Source organism: Perca flavescens, chromosome 4 (assembly GCF_004354835.1).
Source record: "Perca flavescens isolate YP-PL-M2 chromosome 4, PFLA_1.0, whole genome shotgun sequence".
Classification (NCBI taxonomy): Eukaryota; Metazoa; Chordata; class Actinopteri; order Perciformes; family Percidae; genus Perca; species Perca flavescens.
Window position 1 is genome coordinate 19828349 of NC_041334.1, and position 22091 is coordinate 19850439.

At 40.2% G+C, this 22091-nt stretch overlaps 2 protein-coding genes across 5 annotated transcripts in view; one reads left to right on the forward strand and one right to left on the reverse strand.

The window, feature by feature from the left end:
* Positions 1-345: 345 nt before the first annotated feature.
* Positions 346-15248, forward strand: LOC114554081 (poly(rC)-binding protein 2-like). Of its 3 annotated transcripts, none has more exons than XM_028575675.1 (14): positions 346-578; positions 1409-1444; positions 2007-2129; positions 5609-5632; positions 5731-5763; positions 5911-6027; positions 6131-6262; positions 6439-6567; positions 7300-7374; positions 8630-8671; positions 9729-9828; positions 10571-10623; positions 10906-11075; positions 13981-15248. In XM_028575675.1, exons 2-14 carry the CDS (start codon positions 1433-1435, stop codon positions 14015-14017), a joined length of 1047 nt encoding a protein of 348 aa, XP_028431476.1. In that variant the 5' UTR covers positions 346-578; positions 1409-1432; the 3' UTR covers positions 14018-15248. The 3 variants fall into 3 exon arrangements, with proteins under 3 accessions (XP_028431476.1, XP_028431477.1, XP_028431478.1); XM_028575676.1 differs by having other exon boundaries at positions 9756-9828; XM_028575677.1 differs by lacking the exon at positions 1409-1444.
* A 1581-nt stretch (positions 15249-16829) lies between these two features.
* The window catches only part of LOC114554438 (mitogen-activated protein kinase kinase kinase 12), a 28209-nt gene continuing 22947 nt past the window's right edge, over positions 16830-22091 (reverse strand). For both annotated transcript variants that reach the window (XM_028576286.1, XM_028576287.1), the window contains exons 10-14: positions 20480-20617; positions 19291-20002; positions 18461-18528; positions 17747-18047; positions 16830-17592 (exon numbers count right to left, since the gene is read on the reverse strand). In XM_028576286.1, coding sequence (XP_028432087.1) covers positions 17506-17592; positions 17747-18047; positions 18461-18528; positions 19291-20002; positions 20480-20617 — 1306 coding nt within the window. In that variant the 3' untranslated portion in view covers positions 16830-17505. The remainder of the gene's footprint in view (positions 17593-17746; positions 18048-18460; positions 18529-19290; positions 20003-20479; positions 20618-22091) is intronic.

Sequence of the window (22091 nt, forward strand, 5' to 3'; positions counted from 1 at the left end):
GATGCGTGTCTACCCAAAATGGTAAATAATTGAAGTTATAAACTGAGTTGCAATACACTTTACGCCCACTAGTGTCCCTATAAATAAGTATTTTATTGAACTTTGTAAATATAAACATTAGAAACATTGGTAAAGCATACACCTGTTGGAAAATGTATGTTTAAATACATGTATAACACTTACATCAGTTATTTTCAACAACAGACACTGTTTTGACGTTTTAAACCAATGTAATAATGTTTCTATTGTGCGCAATAACTTATTTTTTTTAATTACATCTCTTAATTTAACTGCCTTATTGTAGCATAATGTACAAATGTGCTACCATAACTTATTATACGTGATTTTGAGGTGCCTTTGGGTCAGGATGGGGGTTTGGGTTGGGTGAAAGGGGAAAGTTCAGGGGTTATAATTGTGTTGTCTTTGTGTAAAGGAGTGGAGCTCGATCTCACATCACTCTTCCCTCTTCCCCGAGTCCTTTCTAAACTCTCCCCCGGGTTTCTACCCTCCCGAACCTCTCCCCTTCTACCCTTACAACCCCAACCCTCCCCCCAGGCAGGTACCAGCACACGAATCAGGTGAGTTTTATTCTGATGTTTGGTGTTATTATATTTGTTGTTATAATCAGAAGTAGCGGAAAGAAATCGCGCCCTGCCAGCAGCTAGCGGCTGCTTGAACCAGCATGCTAACAGGCCGCATGATGATGAGCACGCAGTCTCCGTACAGAATGATTCGCCTAGCTTAGCTAGCCAGCCACGGAGAAGTTTGATTTTAATGTTGCTTTTTTAAAAACCGCTGTCTGCTGTTTAGCGCCTGTACTTAGTCAAAAAAGCACATAACTACCATGCCACGAAGGCTGTCGATATTTTGTCAGCCATTAATACATTTGACTAATTAAGCTAGCTAACTAGCTAGCTTTGCTAAGTAACACACGCATGCTCCATTCATTTTCCCAGCACGGTGAGCAACCAACATGCTAAATGGCTAACCGACGTACAAAAAGCGTTAATAGTAATGGACTTACTTTTAACTGAACAACACACGCGAAGTATGCATTTAAATGTCTGCTTTTCATACTGACAAGTATGTGAATGTATTTTACGAAATATATGAAACTGTAGGAGAGTAATTATCAGCACATTTGTTGACAAACTTGAATCACATAACGTTAGAAGCCATATATTTTTCGGTTAGCATGGAGATGGATTCCATGCTGAAATCAGATAACTTAGGTCTAGCAGTATTCAGATGTTTAAAAATAAATGCACCAAACTAACAGCGTGTAGTTCGCACAGTGAAAGTGAGTCCTAAGCTATTTCCTATTATCCGTCGTAGTACGCATCAGTTTTCATAAATCTTAACGTTAGCATGAGCTGTGACACAGATCTATCATATTCTCTTTGAATAGGTTCATTAAGAAGAAATTTGTCTAATGGAAAACCAGGTATAATCCTCATCATATTTGCAAATTTGTCGTTCAATTTTACACATTTAGCCAAAGTTTGTTAATGTTACAATGTAGTGTGATATAACTGGATGTTTTGACACAATTTATAAGGTAATTACTTAGCGAACTGTGTAAATGGGCCTTTAAATACTTTGTGTGATACTGACATTTAAATCTGTGGCCACGTATAGTAACATAATACCTAATGCTGAGAACAGACCTTTCTCTAGTGATAGCCTATTCTAACGTTAATCAATAAGTCAGAAGTTGTATATTGGCCCTGCTACGATTTAATTAACGTTACCACATAAGAGCACTATATGCTATAGCGAGATGTTTTGTATTTACCACTTTGTTGACCACATGTAAGTCAGTGTTTACAGGCCACTTTTTTATATAAGATTTATATATGGCACACCACATCTTACTTTTGTTTTCCACTTCCATGTTATGTTTTTTCTTTACTGATTTGCAATTCAGGCTTTTCATATAATCATCCTTGGTTTATAGTTTTGTTTTTGTTTTGTTTTTTGTTTTTTTGTCTACTATGTCCCTTTAGATCCATCTCGGTGACCAAATACCCCAGTTCTGTACGGACGCCCAGGTTGCAGTTATGGACTCCGGTGTGATTGAAGGAGGGCTCAATGTCACCCTTACCATTAGGTTGCTAATGCATGGCAAGGTGAGGTCCCCCATCAGCTGCTAGTAGCACTCAATAGTAAATTACATTACATTACATTTATGGAAATGAAGTTCCCCAGGGATGTATAAAGGACAGGGACTTTGATGTGAATAGTAAGGGCACGTTCAGACCAACGAAAACAATCCTGCGATTCGCCACAGGGTTGTGCATATAGTGTGTAGTTTCTGTCACCCCCATGAGGAGTTCTGAGTAATGACAACAACACTGTCGGCGGATTCACATGACGCAAGCCTTCAGTAATCACGCATCACCCCCACCCCACCTCCACGCAGATGCTTTTGAAGTATTGTTTATCCTATCAAATCAAGGCGAACACCGAAGATCAACTCATTTGGCAATGGCTTAAATGTAATCTACGTTCGTTAACATGAAGCAGTCACACACTATCTTTAAGTTGCCCATTTGTGATGTCCTGTTATGTTATTTAACCCCCAATGTAGCACAAGTAGATATTATATTTCGCAATTATTGTTTTCCGTCAGATTGCTTATAGATCTCAATATTTTTGACTTGAAGTGGTTTTCATTTCACAGATTTTACAGGAAACATTCAGCTGTTACACAAACTCCTGGGAAGTTAGTGCTTGTGTTTCGTTTTTTTACCCTCATAGTGTTTTAAAACTTTCTTGTTGCAGCAACAGGGATGTTTAACTGGACGGGACTCTCACACAACCTCATAATGGACTGCCAAGTCTGTTCGCTGGCTACATGACTTAAATGTAGCCTAACCCCTATTTTCCACCGGGCGCGTCTGCACTGCATTCAGTAGGCGCCGCGCCTTAAGCTGTTTGAAGAGAACATGTTTGCCTTATGTCTAAATGTGTTATTTTCCAAGTTGGACCCACATTGCTTAATTATTAATGTTCGTCTTAGCCACTATTTAGTTATCTCAGAAATAAAGGCCTAATTTACTGAAAAACAAAAACTGCCTGTGGTAGAGAGCTGGGGAATTCATGATGGATCAGGATGTTTAGTGTTTACAATGCTGACAGTTACACCTGAGGCCTGTACTACGCATCAAGATCAACATGCCCTGGATTTATTTCAGTTACCCGGCTTCACCTAACCTAACAACCGTGGTCCCGATTAAGCTGTTGCATGACGGTGGTTAACAACTAGTTCAATCAACCCAGGGTTTCCCAATCCAGCGACATGCGCATTCACATAAAATAGGCGGTGTTTACACAGCACGACCAATCGCAAACATCTACCAGAGCTGCATATTTTACATAAGAGAAAACTATAATTCTACATAAATATGAAAAACACAGAATGGTTTTACAGGCAAAACGCAATACAGTTGCTGCTTCCTAAAATGGGAAGGAAAGCTGGCAAAAAACGCCAACGCTGTTACGCGTAAATGACAAAGCTTATCAATATCACTTCCCCATCAGTCAGGCACAATATCTGACCATAATTACTTTTGTGCTTTCCATAAACTGTCGTTGCTTTAGCCTATTATTTCAGTTGCAACCCTGGCAGTGGTAAGCGATCGTAAAAGCAAATAAAAAATATAAAAACATATTCCAAACCAATGTGTGGCATTGGCAACACACGGCTCAAGAAGCTGACAAATAGCTTATATGTAATTCCCTCCGCTGAAAATCTATATCTCTCATAATAATACCCATCACGGAATGTTAACGGGGTTACTGCTCTGTAAATGTTTTAACTTTTATGAGCGCACCTCTCTCTCTCTCCGTGCACCGAGCTCCACCGGAGAAGAACGGTGACGCCGTTATCAATTGAGTATTGATTGGTCAGTAGGCGGTGCTTTTACACCGGTTGATCTCTAATCTCGAACATAACCTGGTCCCGAGCAGGTTAGGTGTTCAGCATAAGTTACCACTGCGATTAAACCCGGTAACAAGTGATCCACCGTCGTGATACACAAAACCCTGTGTTGAACCTGAAGTTACCTCGTTAATGCCAAATCTTGCTTCGTAGTAAAGGCCTCTGTTCTTCTTGTTGTAGTGTTGGAAAGCCAAATAGCCTGTTGTGTATTTGTGTTTTTCATTGCCTGATAAACTAGGCAAGCTGTAGCTAAAGAGGTTCGACCGGTCCAACTCTGCTAGTAAACACTAACTACATTTACATGCACATATATGTTCAGGTTTTTGCCCTTATTCCAAAGAAGACAATATTCCAGTCCTTCCAGAAAAACTCTGAGTTTTTTTTGTGATTGTTGCGGGCAAAAATCGTTGATTATGCGGCATGTTTTCTTAAAAAATGCGATGGAATATGCAGGATATTTATGCAATCTTATGCAATGAAATTGCGGGAACTTGCAAAAACTACGGTTTGATGAAAAAGTGATTCCCCCAACACCCTGCTTTTTTTCCTCCCGGAAAAATGTTGTATCCTAAAAAAACACGTCACATCACTTAGAGCACTTTTTAATTTCCAAAAATAGTTTACAGATATTCAGTCATTGTTTAAGTAAACAAATAAGATACAAAAATATATACAAATAATATTAAAGTAAAAATAAAAGTAATAGTCTAAACAGAGGGAAATAAAAGATACAAAAGAGACAGACTTTCAAAAATCATTAATAATATAGACAGCAGGAGAACTTACACAAAGCAATTTGTGTAGACATCAGCTATTAAGATAGCTTTCTTATTGGACTCAAAATACATGTCAAATTCAACCTCCAACACCTGCTTTTTGATGATGTTCACGTCGCGTAATTACGTCACTTCATAACGTTCCCATGGCAACAGGGGAAATTGGCTGCTCTTGTGTGAAGTAAAGGCAACATTTTTCCAACTTTCTGCTAAGATATGACTTTTTTGCAACGAAAATGCGGGAATTATGGAATCGTGCAAGCACCGCATATTTTGCCCGGAAACCGGCAATTTATGCGGCGAAAGTGCGGCATATTGGAGAAAAATATGCATGAATATGCGGACTTTGGCTGATTATGCATTCAATTATGCGATTGCATTATTGCGTTTTTCTGGAGGGACTGATATTCAGACTAAACAGATTACAGATTACATGGCTTATGAAAGTGAATATTCCACTTACATTCCCATTTACATGCAGCCATGCAAAAAGAGGATTGTTTTAAAAACGTTTTCCATCGGTGGCTGACTTGTTCGAACACAGTGTCCCTCTTTCATTCCTACTACCTTCTTGAAAAAGTTGGTGTTGCAGTGTTTATGCAACTTGAAAAACCTGTTTATCAATGTTTAAGTGTAGGTGTGTTTCTCCTTCCGACCCTGCTTTTTGCCAACTGTTTACTAGTTGGTTTGTGTACAACAACCATAGCAACGCACAGAGCTGACTGTAAGGCCGTAAACCGCTGAAAACAAAATATGCCGTTGACATGACCCATATCAAATTCAGAATATTGTATAATAGTGGAATATTAGTGTGCATGTAAACTTATTGAATGATGGGTGTAAAAAGATGAATCAGTCTAATGAAATGTTGTCTCTCTTCCTATTTTAGGAAGTCGGAAGTATTATTGGAAAGGTAAGCTGCTGTTTAATATAACAGAAATTTTGATTGTCTATCGTTATTTGAAAATCTGTGTTTTAAGTGATAATGAGTGACTGATTCTCTGCTAATAGAAAGGTGAATCTGTGAAGAAGATGAGAGAAGAGGTGAGTTTTTTTTTTTTTATTATTTTTTTTTTCCTCTAGTTATAGCAAAGTACAACAGGATATAATGTAATTATTATTGATTTTTACTATGGGAACTCTTCCAAATTTCCTCCTTTTTTTAATTCCTTGCTTTTCTGTTGTCTGTAGAGTGGGGCTCGCATCAACATCTCTGAGGGCAATTGTCCTGAGAGGATCATTACTTTGGCAGGCCCAACCACCGCCATCTTTAAAGCATTCTCCATGATCATTGAAAAGCTGGAAGAGGTAGGGCACAATTTATGCTGACTAATGGATTCACCGGTCAGCAGCAACCACCCCAAACACAAACTAGATTAACCTTCCTCTTCATATTTTATTGTTTTTACAGGACATAAGCAGCTCAATGACAAACAGCACAGCTACCAGCAAGCCCCCGGTGACCCTACGCATTGTGGTGCCTGCCAGCCAGTGTGGCTCCCTCATCGGGAAGGGTGGCTGCAAGATCAAGGAAATTCGAGAGGTATGTATGGAGAACAGCATGCAATACCAAACCTATGAAACAAAACCATGCAAGCCCCAATCCCTCAGCATTAGCTGACTGTCAACTTTCTACCTGTAGAATAAAGTAAATCAAATGCTGATACACAGCAGGTCTTGAATTGTCATCTTATTTCACTACGTTTGTGTGTGTTCCAGTCAACTGGCGCTCAGGTACAAGTGGCAGGAGACATGCTCCCCAACTCCACAGAGCGAGCCATCACCATCGCTGGTACTCCCCAGTCGATAATTGAGTGTGTGAAGCAGATCTGTGTGGTCATGCTTGAGGTAAGCGGACTCATGAAAGCTATGAAGCCAATGAAGTGGCAGCTGTTAACCTGTAAATAAATTATGTAAAACAGTGTGATCTCTGGGTTTTTGGCTGCTGTGTTTTGGATTTGGACCGGGGGTAGATGCAGACTGGGTACGTCCCAGGTTGTTAAATTGCGCAGTAAAATGACCCGGAAGTAGTTAAGTGGCAGCCATAATAAGAGCTGTTCAAATTGTCTTAAGTGATAAGAAAAGGTGCTTTAATGCCACATTTGTTATCTCCTTTAGCATAGGACACACTGGATCATCCTTTACAATGCTGTCCCACAAGTCTTTGCAGCAACATAATTTAAAATGACGCATCACCATTTAGCCATTCATAATCAGAGGTCATTAAGGTGTGCAGTAGTGCTGGCCGTAATCCTGTACCATTTACTTTATTTAGACATTGCAACAAATAATAATAATAATAATAATGTACTTTATGGTACTGTTTTGAGGGCGTTAATCGGGTAATGCAAGAACTTTACTCTCCGACTCGTGTGAATATACGATATTCAACAACGTTATCGCATATTTTCCTCATTTTGCAGCCCTACTTTCATGTTGATATACTTGTAGGTACAATATTACAGGTACAAGCAGTGGTGTACTAAATTTGTAATTTAAAAACTTTTTAAATTTTGCGAGCATTCTGTGATAACACTGTTAGTAATGTAATTACGCATCCACCTTCTTTGTCTCCTACAGTCTCCCCCTAAGGGGGTCACTATCCCCTACCGACCCAAGCCTTCAGGATCCCCCGTCATCTTTGCAGGTGGACAGGTACATACGACACAGGATGACACCTTTACAATCATAACGTTATTTATTTATTTTTTTTTGGTTTGTGGTGGGGGGGGGTTATTGCTTCACTTGTGTAATTTTGGCTTATATGTGTGGGATGCATATTTGTGAAGAATATTATGAGCTTGAAAATCTTGATGTTTGATGAAAGGCTCAGAATATACTTGACTTAAAGTAAAAAATTACTTGAATGGTAATTCCAGTTTTGATCCTCGTACATGATTGGGCAAGACCGAAATAGTTAAAGCTCCCATGGCATGAAAATTTCACTTTATGAGGTTTTTTAGCATTAATATGAGTTACCCCAGCCTGTCTATGGTCCCCCAGTGGCTAGAAATGGTGATAGGTGTAAACCGAGCCCTGGGTATTCTGCTCTGCCTTTGAGAAAATGAAAGCTCAGATGGGCCGTTTTGGAATCTCCTCCTTATGAGGTCATAAGGAGCAAGGTTACCTCCCCTTTCTCTGCTTTGCCCGCCCAGAGAATTTGGCCCACCCATGAGAGAGAGGCATCATGGCTTTCAAACAAGCAAAGTGGCAGTTGGTCAAGGCCACACCCCCAGGCATACTAAGGAAAGCTCATTGTGGGACTGGCTCTAGTGTCTGTAATTCTGCACCAAGGCTGAATTTTGGGAAAGAGACTTCAGATACAGTATTAGGGGACCACTAAGGTCTATATAAAAGCATCCAAAGAGCACCATGCCATTGCTCCTTTTTAAGAGGAGCTGTGGAGTGTATTTAAGTTTAGAAAACTGTTGCAACCTGAGCTGCTAATGCTAATTGTTTTGAATAGAGTATTAACAGCTTTAGTTGTCAGATGACCATAAAACATTTTCTCTGGAGGCAGTTTGTTATAGGGCCTTCTCTCTGTATGTTTCCCCCAAAAACCAAAAGGCTTTCTGCTGCTTGTTGGCCTAACATTACAGGGTCTTTAATCTGGCTAAATACCTTTTTCAATTTTTTTTTTTTTTTTTTTTTTTTTTTAATACTTTGAAAAGAAGAATCTCTTTGGTTTTCCTTAATTCCACTGTAATGTCTCTAAAGATTTCTCTTTTCCCAGAAATGTGGAGACTTTGGACAAGACGTGTTGATTTTCTTAAATGATAATAGTTCAGAATAGGCTTTCATGAGTCTTTACGGGAGATTTATATATTGGAGCGATAAGAGAGAGCTGGAAGGGGTAATGTGACCAAAATCAGATGTGAGCCTATGAAAGCTTTGTTTTTATTTGTTTCAGGCGTATGCCGTACAAGGACAGCACGCGATTCCACAGCCAGATGTAAGTGCAGTAGACCTTTTTATGAGCGCCCACTACTCCTACCTATAATTGCATCGGTCTTGTAGCTAAACATGCCCCTAATTTGATTTTTGACTTACTATTATCAGATTGTGTAACCATTTAGAGAGTGGCACTGTTAGTACTTCTGTTTGTATAGTTCCTCAGTTGACTGGCAGTCAGTTGTTAATTAAACTGACATTTGTTGTTTGTCCAAACTCTCCACTAGTCCATGAATAATATCTGTTCCTGCTGCTCAATCTTTTCTGTTTTTTTCTCCCTTTTTCGTCTTGTTTTACATGTGTCATTCATTAGTTTGTCCCAGATAAATGTTATTTTATTCCCCCTCTTCATTAAACATTCAACCTTCATTATTACTTTGTGCTCTGCCCACTTCTCTCAACTAAATTAATCTTTCCCTCTTTTTGTAATGAGCTTTCAATGTTCCATCAGGGGCATTGGATATGATAGACTGTATATTATTAGTCTTACTTGCCACTGAATATTGGCAACAGAGTAAAGCAGTACCAGTCAGATATAATGTAAAACATGGTAACATTTATATAGTTTAGTGGGATTTATGTTTGTGTAATTAGTGTGCCACTGCTTATGGCAGTTTTTGTTAATTAAAACTAGAATCTGTTAAGACACAGAAACCTTAAGTCCTCCCTTCCAGCATTGTGGTAATAATTGGTAAAGTGTGATGCTAAGTTGAGATTGTCTCAGTTCATGTTTGGGTCTTGTATTGGTGATAATTAGGAAATCACCTGCATAATGAGAGCTCACTCCTTTTGTGTATTGTGACCTTTTCCTGACCCTGAAGACTGTGAGAAAGCATTACCAAGAGATGCAGCCTGCACTTTGGAGGAATACCTATGGGGTACCCCACATAGACAATCCATAAAACGCAATGATTTTCAGACACCTGAGTAGAGTTTTGTGAAAGAATAAGAGAGGTTCTTTGTGTAGCTGTCTGTACTGACTGTGATTTGTTTCGTTCTGTTTTTCCTTCTTCCTGTGTTTTCCATTTCTCTCCCTGCCTTCTCTCTCACTCTCACAGTCTTCCTCTGCTGCTATCTCTCCACAGCTCACCAAGCTTCACCAGCTGGCTATGCAGCAGAGCCCCTTCCCCATCGCACCAAGCAACCAGGGATTCACTGGTATGCAGCACAACAAGGCCCATAGACTTTCATACAATATGTTTTCAACTTGTCAGCCCCAAAAGTCAGAATTTGTTGGACACGAGCACCAAATCATATATGATGTTTCGGTCCTCAAACGTATTTGAAGAACTCAGATTTAGACTAAAAAAACAACGTAATTATGATTTATGCATCATTTGTAAGGCACCCTGATTGCCCAGAGAAATAACAACCCACTGTACACTGGAAAGCATTTCGGTCATAAATTCTTTTTATACCATCTCGGAGGCATTCAGCTGTGGATTTTTAAGGTTGTACTTTGTAGTGTTGTATTATACTGCATTGTGTAGGTGTTCCTAATAATTTGTCCACCTCCTTGACATGTAATACATTATAATATAATCCAGTACAAACACAAACTACACACCAGATGTTTGTATTTGTTATCAGTGCTGCGTTATTATGGAACCCACGCAACTTCTAGGCAAGACCCGCCCTTCAATAGCATTCACACACTACTATTGGCCAGACGTCCATGTTAACGCAAGGTAACGTAACCCGATTTGTTCAGGTTATTCCCTGACCAATCGGCTATCCTAACCTTAATCACTCGAGGTCAATGCCTAACCCCAACCGATCGAGCTGCTTGTAGGGCGGGACTTGCCTAGAAGTTACGTGGGATCCATAATAACGCATCAGTGCTTCTGAATTAGTTAGTTCTGTCATCCAAGTTCTACACACTTTCCCACACATTTTCCAGGGATAGATGCTTCTGCTCAAACCAGTTCCCATGAGATGACCATTCCAAATGATGTAAGTGCGTCAAAAAGTCAATTTTTATCACTGTTAAACGGTTAAAGTTGAGGCATGTTTTCTCATCTACAATACTGTTGTATCCATGTTAACCATGCTGAATGTTTGACTGGGATTAAATCCACACAAAAAAAAATGGTGCTTGACCACCTTTTGTGTATAAAAATCTGTATTCAAGCTTGTTAACTCAAAGTTGCTACCTTTTACCAGAGGCATGTGTTCATTGTGTTTATTCAGGGTCTAATTATTCCCACTTAACTTTCATCCTCTTCCACACTACAGCTTATTGGGTGCATCATCGGCCGCCAGGGAGCCAAGATCAATGAGATCAGGCAAATGTCGGGCGCCCAGATCAAGATTGCGAATCCAGTAGATGGATCGACTGACCGCCAGGTCACCATCACAGGCTCACCCGCCAGCATCAGTCTGGCAGAGTACCTCATCAACGCCAGGTAAGATAATCAGTTATACAGTATACTGTGTTAGCTACCAACAGGTGTTTCATTCAGTCACAGGCCTAAAAAACAAACAACATTGCATTAGCTGGGTTACATTTATTTTCTCTAAATGGCAAATTATTTTCCTGCGTCAGTACAGGTTGTTTAAATTGTAGTCCATAATTATTTAAGGAAACCTACTAGAGAGGGGCAGTTTTTTTGGCAGTTTGCAGATTATCTGTATCGGCATTTTATTATAACCGATAAAGTTAATAAATTAAAAAGTGTGCTACTTTAGCTCCGCTACAGCTCTGTCTGTCCCTCTGCTTCAGTTTCACTCACCACTGAGTCTGACTTAATGTCCCATCCTATCTGACTATCTTTTGCTGTGTATATTGTTAAAGTTTCTAATTTATTAAATAACTGCTTGTTTAAAGGCATTTAAACAAAGTTGTGTTTTTTTTAAATATGTAACATTCCAAAATCTAAATGCACATTTGCACAGTTCCAAAGATCTGTTATCGGTTTCATTAACTACTAATAATCGGCATCCGCCTTGAAAAACCAAAAACCTACAGTTTCTTTGGTCTACCTGATCAGATTTCTACTAAGAATAAAATGCAAGAGTGCAAGAATAAAATAGTTTATGTACCTAATATATGCAAATACATAACATGCCTACCTGCTGTATTGTTTTTTAATTTATTTTGGATTTGTGTTCAAATTCAAATGATTCGGTTAATGGTATTCTCTAGATACTGCTAATCATACTTTGTTGTTGCTAACTCTCTGTCAGTCTACACTTGTGCTTTCCCCCTTATTTTACCCTTCACTTGGCTCCACATCACACCATCAGACTAGAGATGTGAATTTTGTTTTTGTTTTTTATTGGATTGACACACATTAATTTCTAATGAAGCTTTTTGTTTTGTGTTTTTGATCACATCCCTGAGTGGTCCGCCCCCCTCCCTTACCCTACTCCTACCGCTACACCCCCCCCCATTGCTCACAGCCTGCCCTGTGACCCATCCCGACTGTGTTGTCCCTCTCTCCTTGTCTCTCTTTCTACAGTGTAGAGTCCTCTAAACCTCCTCCCTCCTCCTCCTTGAACCCTGAACAGACCAGCCTGTGCCCTCCCTCCACCTCTACTACTACTACTACCACTACTACTACTACTACCACCACCTCCTCTGCTGTTATCTCTTCCTCCTCCTCCTCTTCCTCCTGTGTGGTGCCCCCCTCAGCCTCCATTCCTCTGTCCTTGTTGGCTCCAGGGCCGCCTCCTCCCTCCTCTTCCTCCTCCTCTTCCACTGATTCCCTGCTCCCCAGCTCTCCTGCCTGTGTTTCAAGTCTCCTCAGTCTCAAGCCCCTCCCTCTCTTGGCCCTCCATGTTGTCAGTGGGCCCAGTAACCCCACACACCCAATACCCACTGAGCCCAAAATTGCCCCAGAGCTGAGCTCCAAGTCTAAAAGGCGAAGGCTTTCCCCTTACTAACAAAGGAAACATAAGTCATCTACTACTAAAGTACTGACAATGCTCTGTTGTCTGTTCCTGCATTTGCTTTTATATCTGGCTGTGCCACGCTTACCACAGAAAACAAATGCACACAAACAAGTGTTAAACAGCCAGACAGATGGTTGCTGCCATATTTATAAAATAGATATATGTAGCTTGATTTGGCCTGTGTCTTAAAGAAATGACATGTCGAGTGTATTATATTTTTAAATGACGTTGAGCTTAGCATGGACAGTGCATTATTTCACTGATTTTACTAAAGCATTTCTCTCTTTGTGTAATCTCTGCTCAGGTAGCGGCTCTCTTTAAGATGTCACATTGTATTAATGGGAATGGTTTTCTTGTAGTGCATTTTAAGTGACAATTGTTGGCTGTTATAATGGAGAGTACATTTATCATGATTTTATTTTTGCTTATATAAGAAGCAATTGTAATTTCTATTCCAAGTAAATCTGCCCTCAGGTATCAAAGGTATCAAACCACCTTTTTTTTTTTTTTATTTAGATAATTTTGATGTGAAAACCATCTTAATTTGAAAGGAATAGTTCAACACTTTGGGAAATGCTGATTTTCTTCTTGTTGCAAGAAAGATGAGCAGATGAATACCAAGTGTAAAAACACATTGTGGTATTAAAGGGGTTTTATGAGGGTTACGGGGGTGGCAGACTATTTTTTATTTTTTTTTTGCCTGGCAACCTCTCAGTGATGACAAGACTTGAGGAAATCAATGGCTAAGAGGGCTGTTGGCCTGGGGCTAAGAACGCATTCACACTGGAACAATCCTAGCACATTCCAAGTGGGCTAACCTCGACTTTAGCCTGGGGCTTGCTGGCCCTTAACGCTTAATCCATGGCTAGTGTAAGTGCAGTGTGAGTCGTATATACCTGGGTTTAGGTTAACCCTGGGTTAAATTAGCCCAGGGTCAACTCTTAAGGATAGCCGCAGTGTGAAAATCCCTTTACTGAATGTGTTAGTTTGTGAGCTGTGCTGGTAGTCAGCTTTTGTTATCTTTGAACAGAATAAGGCTAGCCGTTTCCACCTGTTTCCATTTCTTTATGCTAAGCTGAGCTAACCGGCTGCTATCAATCTTTATTCTCTGCAAGAATGCGAATAAGCATGTTTCTGAAGATGTCGCGGCTCCATTAGTCCACAACACCTTAAGTATCAGTTTGAGATCTGTCGAGGCTAGTAATACTTTAACGAGAGGAGCAGCCAAACTGAACTTAAGATCTTTTTTTTATATATCAGAGCATTAATTTTCTTAAATAAATGTAATAATATATCTCCTTTACTAGCATTGTATTCTAATAATGTAATATACAGTAAATTACATTTGTCTGTCTGATTGCATGCCTTATTCTCTCTCCCTCCCTGGTTTCCGGGTGTCTCTCTCTGTCTCTCCAGGCTTTCCTCTGAGGCCACAGGACTGGCAGCCAACTGATAAGACACTGCATCTGCACTAAATCACACTTTTATATCATCGGTCACCATAAAGCAGTCAATGCAACTATCCAACTTAAGAGTTTATATATTATGCTGCCTCTTCCTCATTTGAAATCATGTCAACCGCCACTGATTTGATCCTCTGAGTTCTTTATTTATTTAATTTGTTTTGGTTTTAGTCAAAAGAAGCAAACCATTAGGTTTTTAATTCCCTTTTTTTGAGTCCAGTTGGATGTTTTAATGATTTATTAGACTTCTTTTTTTTTTTTTTTTTTTATTAAATGGATCACTTAGCGCTCTTCCCTTTTTCTTTCTTTGCCATCACAGAGGAGTAGAGTTGGAAAACTCTGAATAGGCATATAGATTTAGTTGTGTACAGTCAGTTTTTTCTTTAAAAAATAAAAATAAAAAAAGTATCAAAAATAAGAATAGAGTGAATGTTTTATTCTGTTTATATATATATATATATATACACGCTCCCTCCCCCCCTTTTTTTTTTTTTTTTTTACCATTTCCACAAAGTATGTCTATTTTATGTCCATACTCACTTGGTTTAAATATACTCAGCATTCTCCCCCTTTGTCACCTTTTCAATTTGAAGTGCATGTAACATGGATTACACTCGTCTCACTGAGAATACAGTACGTAGCTGTACAATGCACTGTCACTGATGATATTTGGTTATGAAGACAACTGTTCTGACGATTGAATTTATCCAGATAATTTAATGTGTATTACTACACATATCACTTTTCCTATCCCCTACAAGTCATTCCTGTTTTTCCCCTCTCCTAGTCCTGAGATCATATGTTGATATTTTGCTGGGATGGGAGGTTTTTGGGGGATTTGGGCTTGGCTCTAGGGTTCGGAAGCAGAGGGTTGTCCTCGCTTTTTTTGTAAAGACTGATATATACTAAAAAAAAATGTTGAAATATTTGTTTTAAATGGAGGAAATATTTTTTTTTTAAACTACCAAAGGGGTATTAACTCCTGGACACTGACTGGCCTACCTATTAGATGTGATGAGGCTGAAATCATTGAAGCTCTGGAACTAGACCAAGAAAGGGTTGTGAGTTAACACTAGTTTCCTGCTCTTTGCTTTGCTCAAGTCAGAAAATTATTTTATTTTTTATTTGCAGGAAAGAAAAACTTTTGTGCACGTTTTTGAGACTGTAGACCTGGGTGCCACAACATTGTTACAGAAATAAAGATGTGAAATGCTCAAACCACAACTTGTCTTGGGAATTTTGTCACTGGCTGAAATATAGTAAACACACAAGTTGAGATTTTACAGATTTTATTTTAAATTGTTTCTTAAATATATATATTGTACAGTTACAACAATATAAAAAGCAAATGTTTCGGTTCATACAGGGTTGTTTCAATCGGCATCATGGGAAACACAAGAACCTCCCCAATTGAGACACTAGAGGGCAGTAGTTTTGCTTTTTGGCAACATTTTATCCTGCAGGAGGATTTCTAGCTTTAATTATTGGGGGCACAATCTGTTTAAAATGCTCTACAAATCTAAAGTTTAAAATGTAACACCAGATAAAAAAAAAACAAGCTGCCATTTCTAGCTTATTGAGTTGGACCTGATTAGTCATACATTAATGGAACAGGGTGCAATGTGCTGTTGTACAGTCAGATTGAACCACATGCATGTAAGAAGGCTTGTCAAGGGACACAAGTACATCAAAACCAGAGTTTTATGTATCATGCTGCCTGTTATAAAGGAACCCTTGCACATCAGAGAAAAAGTAGTCTGTTGGCCAAAATTTCAACTGTTGAGTGACCTTTCCGTACACCGATGAACCATATTATGGGCTTGATAAGTGTCTCTATCTCCATTAATATGCTGGGGTAGGAGGCAGTAAGTAAAAATGGCCAAATTATGAGCTCTAATTTCTATGTGCACACTGATTTTATGAGTGGACAAAAACAAGCTGAATTGGGGTCCACGCATTATTGAGTAAGCTAAAAGGTAATTTCTGACATCTGCCACAGGTAAGCCTTTGCTTGCTTTGTGATTTACTTACTAAAACAATAATATAATCAAAAGGATCTTTGACTAAATGAACCACATTGCTAAGTTAATAAAATTATCAAAAATTCTAATAATCTCTCGTGTGCTGGTACACTGCAAACACTGTGGCCACAAGTAATTCCATAATTATTCTGAGATCTATTTTGGTGTTTGTGTCCCTGTTATCCATAAGCCTTCAGTTATTAAATGTGCATTCTTTCTTTTGTTGCATTTTTTTCTGTATGGATGGTTCTAATATTTCATTTTGACCAGAGTCACAAACAGTGACCAATAGGCTATCCATACTTTATCACAAGCATGCGTTTATGATTCTATATACACCCCAAGATGTTCAGAAGGGGGTTTTCAAACTGGTATTGCATTTTAATACAGTAAACACTGCAATACTATTAATAAAAAGCCCATCTGCCCTGAATGAACTCAGCTGTGGTTCTTTTGACCTGTGACATGACCAGACATACTGTACCAGAGCAGACATATTGCTTGTTCTTTGTTCACTTGTCCCTCTTTTATCTGTGTTTTGATGCTTACACATTAACAGCAGCTACAATACATTCTACTACCATAAGCCTTTTGAGGTTCAAATAGAGTAGTGCCACCTAATTAGAAACATAAGCACCTTTAAATTATACAGTCTCACATTTTAAAAATTTGTCCATTTTACATCATCACATATTTACATAGATATTAAACACAGGAGTAGAAACAAAATCCATGACACAAATATAAATAAAATATGTAAACAACACAAATGAAAAATGTAAACTTTTTTTTAACTGTAAAAGAGCAATAAATTAGTCAGTGCATAACATTTTGAGAGTAAATGCAATATAACCTGATGATCGCGAGGAAATCGGTACATTTCATAAATTAAGTGCAAGTAGCAACATCAGTGGCTGCCCCATTGATGTTGACAATACAAACATTAAAATATAATTGCGCCCTGATAGGATCTTATGATCATGTTCTCATATGACATGATGTGAATTAACATGACACATTTTGATGGAGATAAAAAAAAGACAGGAGAGAAAAGAGACATTAATAGACAGTCGTGTGGATGGCTTCTTTGACTGAGGCCTCTGTTGTTGAGGTGTTTTTGCAAAGCTGATCTTGGGCCAGTTGCTTTGGTGGCTGATGCTCTGTCTGCTCAGCTGTGCCCCAATTCAGTCTCACATCACTGTGAGGCATTTTATCTCAAATGAAATGGGATTTTCTGGGGGTTTTCGCCCGCCACCCCCCCAAGAATATCAGGGTTTTGAAGACACTCACCAAGGGTTTGTTTTGTGTTCCTGCTTGTGATGATGAAGATGCGCCTTCATTTCCTGCCTTTGCAATGTCCCTGCTCGTGACTCTGTGTATTCAAAGGTCTGTTAGAGTTAAAGAGGCATTCACAGACCAGATCTGCAGGAGTTTGAGTGGGTTGATGTGTCAGATTTTCACCAGTTGGCTGGAGGTTGGCTGGGTTCCGCACTGCCTGAATGGTCCAGCTCCGCACTGTCACAGTCCGAGTCATCATACAGGCCCTGGTGTGAAGGAAAAACATGAACAATCGGAGTTAGAGCAGCAACAGACTCTTTGATGTTGACTACAAATGCAGTTTATGACCTATTGTCTGCCTCTATACTGTTTATCAATCTATTTCATGCATTCTCCCTTCATTCACTCTCTGCAGCCTACCTCATAATTGTGATCATTACTAGCAAGTTGTGTCTTGACTTGGCGAAGAATAGCTTCCTTCTCAGACAGCCCGTCAGAGCCCAGCTGGGTTGGTTCAGACGGGTCAGCGGGAATCTCAGAGCCCTGAGACAGCAGATCGTCGCTCTTGTCGTCCAGACGCTCGTCAGTGTTGGTGCTGACCACGTCCGGTGTGCCGCTGTGGGAGTGGTCGGTAGTGTTTCCCTCCTCGCCGTCCGAGACCGACAAGTTCTCTGAGCTGAAGGTGGACAGGGACTGGCACTTGGTCATGCTAACGGGACGCCTGAGTGGGAATACAATAAGAAAGAATACGTATACAGGAAGTAATTAACAGTAGAGCGAAATGGTAGGTGAAAAAAACGGGTTGAGAGATAACACAGACCTACAGGCATATTCAAACCCGAAATGTTAAAAATGTAAAGCTAATGCCCAAGTTTGTGTCTCTTCTGCCACATTTGGCATTGCATTGTGAATATAAGGATTACACCTAATTGTTTATTGCTAATATTCACATTCTATGTGTTAAAGGCCCTGCCAACCCAAACAGGTGTTGTCATTTTTTTCTGGCTTTCAAATGTAATTTGGGATTTGTGTTAGAAAGGTGAACATGTAAACTGTTTTGCATGAATGCACAGATGGAATCGTGAATATGGTAGGTCTTCAATAATTATATTTAATATGTTTAGCAACTCTTACCGTCTCCTTGGCAACTCTACTTCACTGTCCACTTCTCCTTCTTCTTCCTCTGACGACACTCCACGTCTCTGCGGAGAAAATTAACAGTATGTCTGAAACCCCAGCGTTTCCATGTTTCAATGCACACCAACTTCACTCATGTGCCATCAGGGTGGCCCCCCCAGGTACAAACTGTACATGGTGTCACTTTCAGAAAACCAAAATGACTGATGTTGTTTTGGAAATCTGAATCTTTAATGTCTTTTGCTACTTATACATATTCATATCTAACTTGTGAAACATACAAATACCCTCAGCTAACACATATTAAACAGGAAGTTGAAGTTGCAACTACCACTACTGACAAATGCACAGATGGCAGTAATTAACTACTTAAATGTTGTCTTTCCACCGCACTCTGTTTTTTTGTGTGTGTTATCCTTATTTGTAGCATGGCATCTATGAAAAAAGAGGATTGTACCTGATGGAGTGATGGCGATTATATTAGATAGGTTAGAGACCAACATCTAAACATTATCAGTGTCAATTATGACAGCAAATCAATTCAATCATCATAACATCGCAGCATTTTTCTCTTGTTTGACACCTCTACAGATGCTGATTTGTACCTGTGCTTCGGTTTGAGTCAAGACAGAGACAGTAATAAAGGAAAGAAAATGTTTTGCTTAACTGGCAACAAATTAAATCAAAATGGTTACATTTAACCTTCTCATTGCTATTTAATCTTTGCTCCCTTATAAGGCGGAAGTCAAAATAATTTAGTGAAACTGGGCCATGATTAGACAATGTATGTCTGACTGCCTCCTTAGACAATGCTGTTAAAGTCTCACCTGACTGCGTGTGACTGCTGCCCTGTAGAGCAGTGCTGCAGGAGTGAGACGCTGACTTCTAGGTGAACGTGTGATCACCGTCCCGTCTTCCTTCTCTTCACCCTCGTGGGAAACACGGGGGTTCCCGAGTACAGACGCCCTCCCTGCAGCTGCTCCCCTGCCGCACGGTGAGTCGGGGCTACTGGAGAACGGGATAGAAGCTGCATCCTCACTGGGCGTGTCGCTGCGTGGAGGTGTTTCTACCAGGTCATCAGTCCCTAAACCCGCATCCGGCCCCTCCTCAGGCCCTCCAGTCCTTCTACTTTCCCCCAGCCCGGCTGAGGCGCTCTGGCTGCCCGCTCTGTCCAGCCCCGGCCCGACCTGCCCCTTCCTCCGGCCTTCAGCCTCCAAGGTGGTTGAAATGAGATCCGGACTTGAGGAGTACATCTTCTTGAGCAGCAGATCGTGCTGCAGGCCCCTGAGGGCTGCACTGGGGTCCATATGCTGCTTGCTGCTGGGTACAGATGAGGTGGCGTTGACAATGGCTAATGAAGAGGAGAGAGTGGCTTTCAACTGAGCCAAGTCCCCACTGCTGCCTTTACCAGCCTTCCTGTAGCGGGGTTTTCCTCGCCGTGAGCGGCCAGGGGAGGTAGAGCCCTTGTTGGGGATTGTGACCTGGGTCATGGAAGAGTCCAGTTTGGGGAGGATGACCTCTGACTTTAGTAAGTCTGGCCTGGAAAGGACAGGGACAGAATTAATAGAAAACAGGGGAAAAGAATAAACATTTAAATGCATTAATTGCTAGATAGATTCTAGTTTATCTTGCGCATTTTTCAATACGCCTGGTGATAGCTTATTTCTTTGTTATTGTCAACAAATTCCCTAAATTAATACTTTCCAACTCCACTACCTTGCACGCAGCACCAAGCCCATTAGTTCCTACTGAAGATGTAAGTCTTTAAAAAAGGGTCATAAATATATAAATTCAGTTAAAAAGAAAAGAAAATACTTAAAATTGGGCAGTATAAATAGTGTTATTTGTCGGGGACTATTTTAAGATGCAGATTTGGTGCACATGGAATTTTTTGACAATAAGAAAATATCACCAGACTTTAACATAACTTTGGGGTTCACATAATATTGAAGAGCAACTTGATCAAGCCATCACATATAAATGCTGCCGATTTAAAATAACTCCTCGCTGTCTCACCTCTTGCTGTGTGAAGGCAGCTTCTGAGGTACGTTGCGTTTCTTCATGAGTTTCTCCATCGAGTTGGAGGAGGCCGACTGTCTGGAGCTTTGGTGCTTGAAGCAACCCGGGTACTTTTTGTCCAGTGAATGCTCCCGCCTGATGTTTAAACACAAAGACAATACTCGTTTAATGGATGTCAACGGATACTTAGCATGGCATAAGCACTTTGTTACATGCAAAGGCCCTGTGTGACTGGATGTAATGGCCCTTCACTTCACATTACGGATGACCTTTTCCATGCTCTTTCATTACAAAAACATTGCTTAATCAATGTTGATGGATAAAGTTCTTAGTACAAAATATTTGAGTAATTACAACCCTAGTTTTCCTATTGTTACAGTGCGATACATTTAGAAAATGACTACAGTATACAGCCTTAGGTCTACTGCACTAACCATTACTTTGGCTTTTCACTCACAATCCCAACCTGACAGAACTCTGGACAGAAAATGTCCAGATGTGCAAAGCTGATGGAGACCTATCCACACAAGGTCTCAAGGCTGTTATTGCTGCCAAAGGGGCATCTACTAAACATTGACTTATGCAAACAAGTATTTTGTTTTTAATTCATTTAGAGCACTTTGTAGATACCTGTATTTACTTTGACATTAAAGGGTCTTTTTCCTAATCAGCATCAAAAGCCCCCTTACTTGTAGGCCATCGGCAGCCAAAAAGCAAAAACAACTGAAGCAGAGGTTAATGGATGGGCGCACCTCTCACACCCATCTCCTATTCTGAGCATGAGGTCAGGAGGGCTTTAAAGCATGTAAACACCAAAAAAAGCACCTGGCGGTATCAGTCGGCAGGTCCTCAAACTGTATGCTGACCAACTAGCGCTGGTATTCACAATGATATTCAAACTATCACTGCCTCAGTCTGTCACACCAACATCTTTCAAGAAGTCCACCATCATTCATGTGCCCAAGAAAACGAGACCAGCCTGCCTGAATGACTACCGCCCAGTGGCACTCACCTCTGTAGTGATGAAATGCTTTGACTGGTCAAGGATTACATCTGCTCCCAGTCTTGCATTGCCAGACCTTCCTCCACAGTGCTGGAGAGGAGGGTCTGGGTAGTCCACACAACATTCCGGGATGGAAGAAAAACATGCTCTGGTTTATTGCCATTTCTTCAAACCAATCACAATCATCTTGGGCGGAGCTAAGTGCCTGGACGGAGCAACGGTGCCTCTGCAAAATAGCCTTGGGAACTTGTTTTGGTGGAACGTGTATGTTATAAAAACTTGTTTTAGTCTTGTAACAGAAAACTCAGATTGGAAAGATAGTCTATCTAGTTGTCTCGATTTACCCTGCAGAAATCTGAGGAGCAGTTAACAATAGTCCTCATAAATCGACCGGAGTTTAGAATGCCAACACAAAGAAAGCGGAAGGTGACGGACATCCGGCCGGAAATTAGGCATATCCGGTGGATTTTCCGGCGGCACCAGAACAATCCTGGAAATGAAATGGCGTTAATATATAGACTATTTTGCTCCTCACGACCCAGCAGTAGATCCTTTACAGATTGCCTGTCCAAAATGATCAACGGAAAATGCCATAGCACACATCCT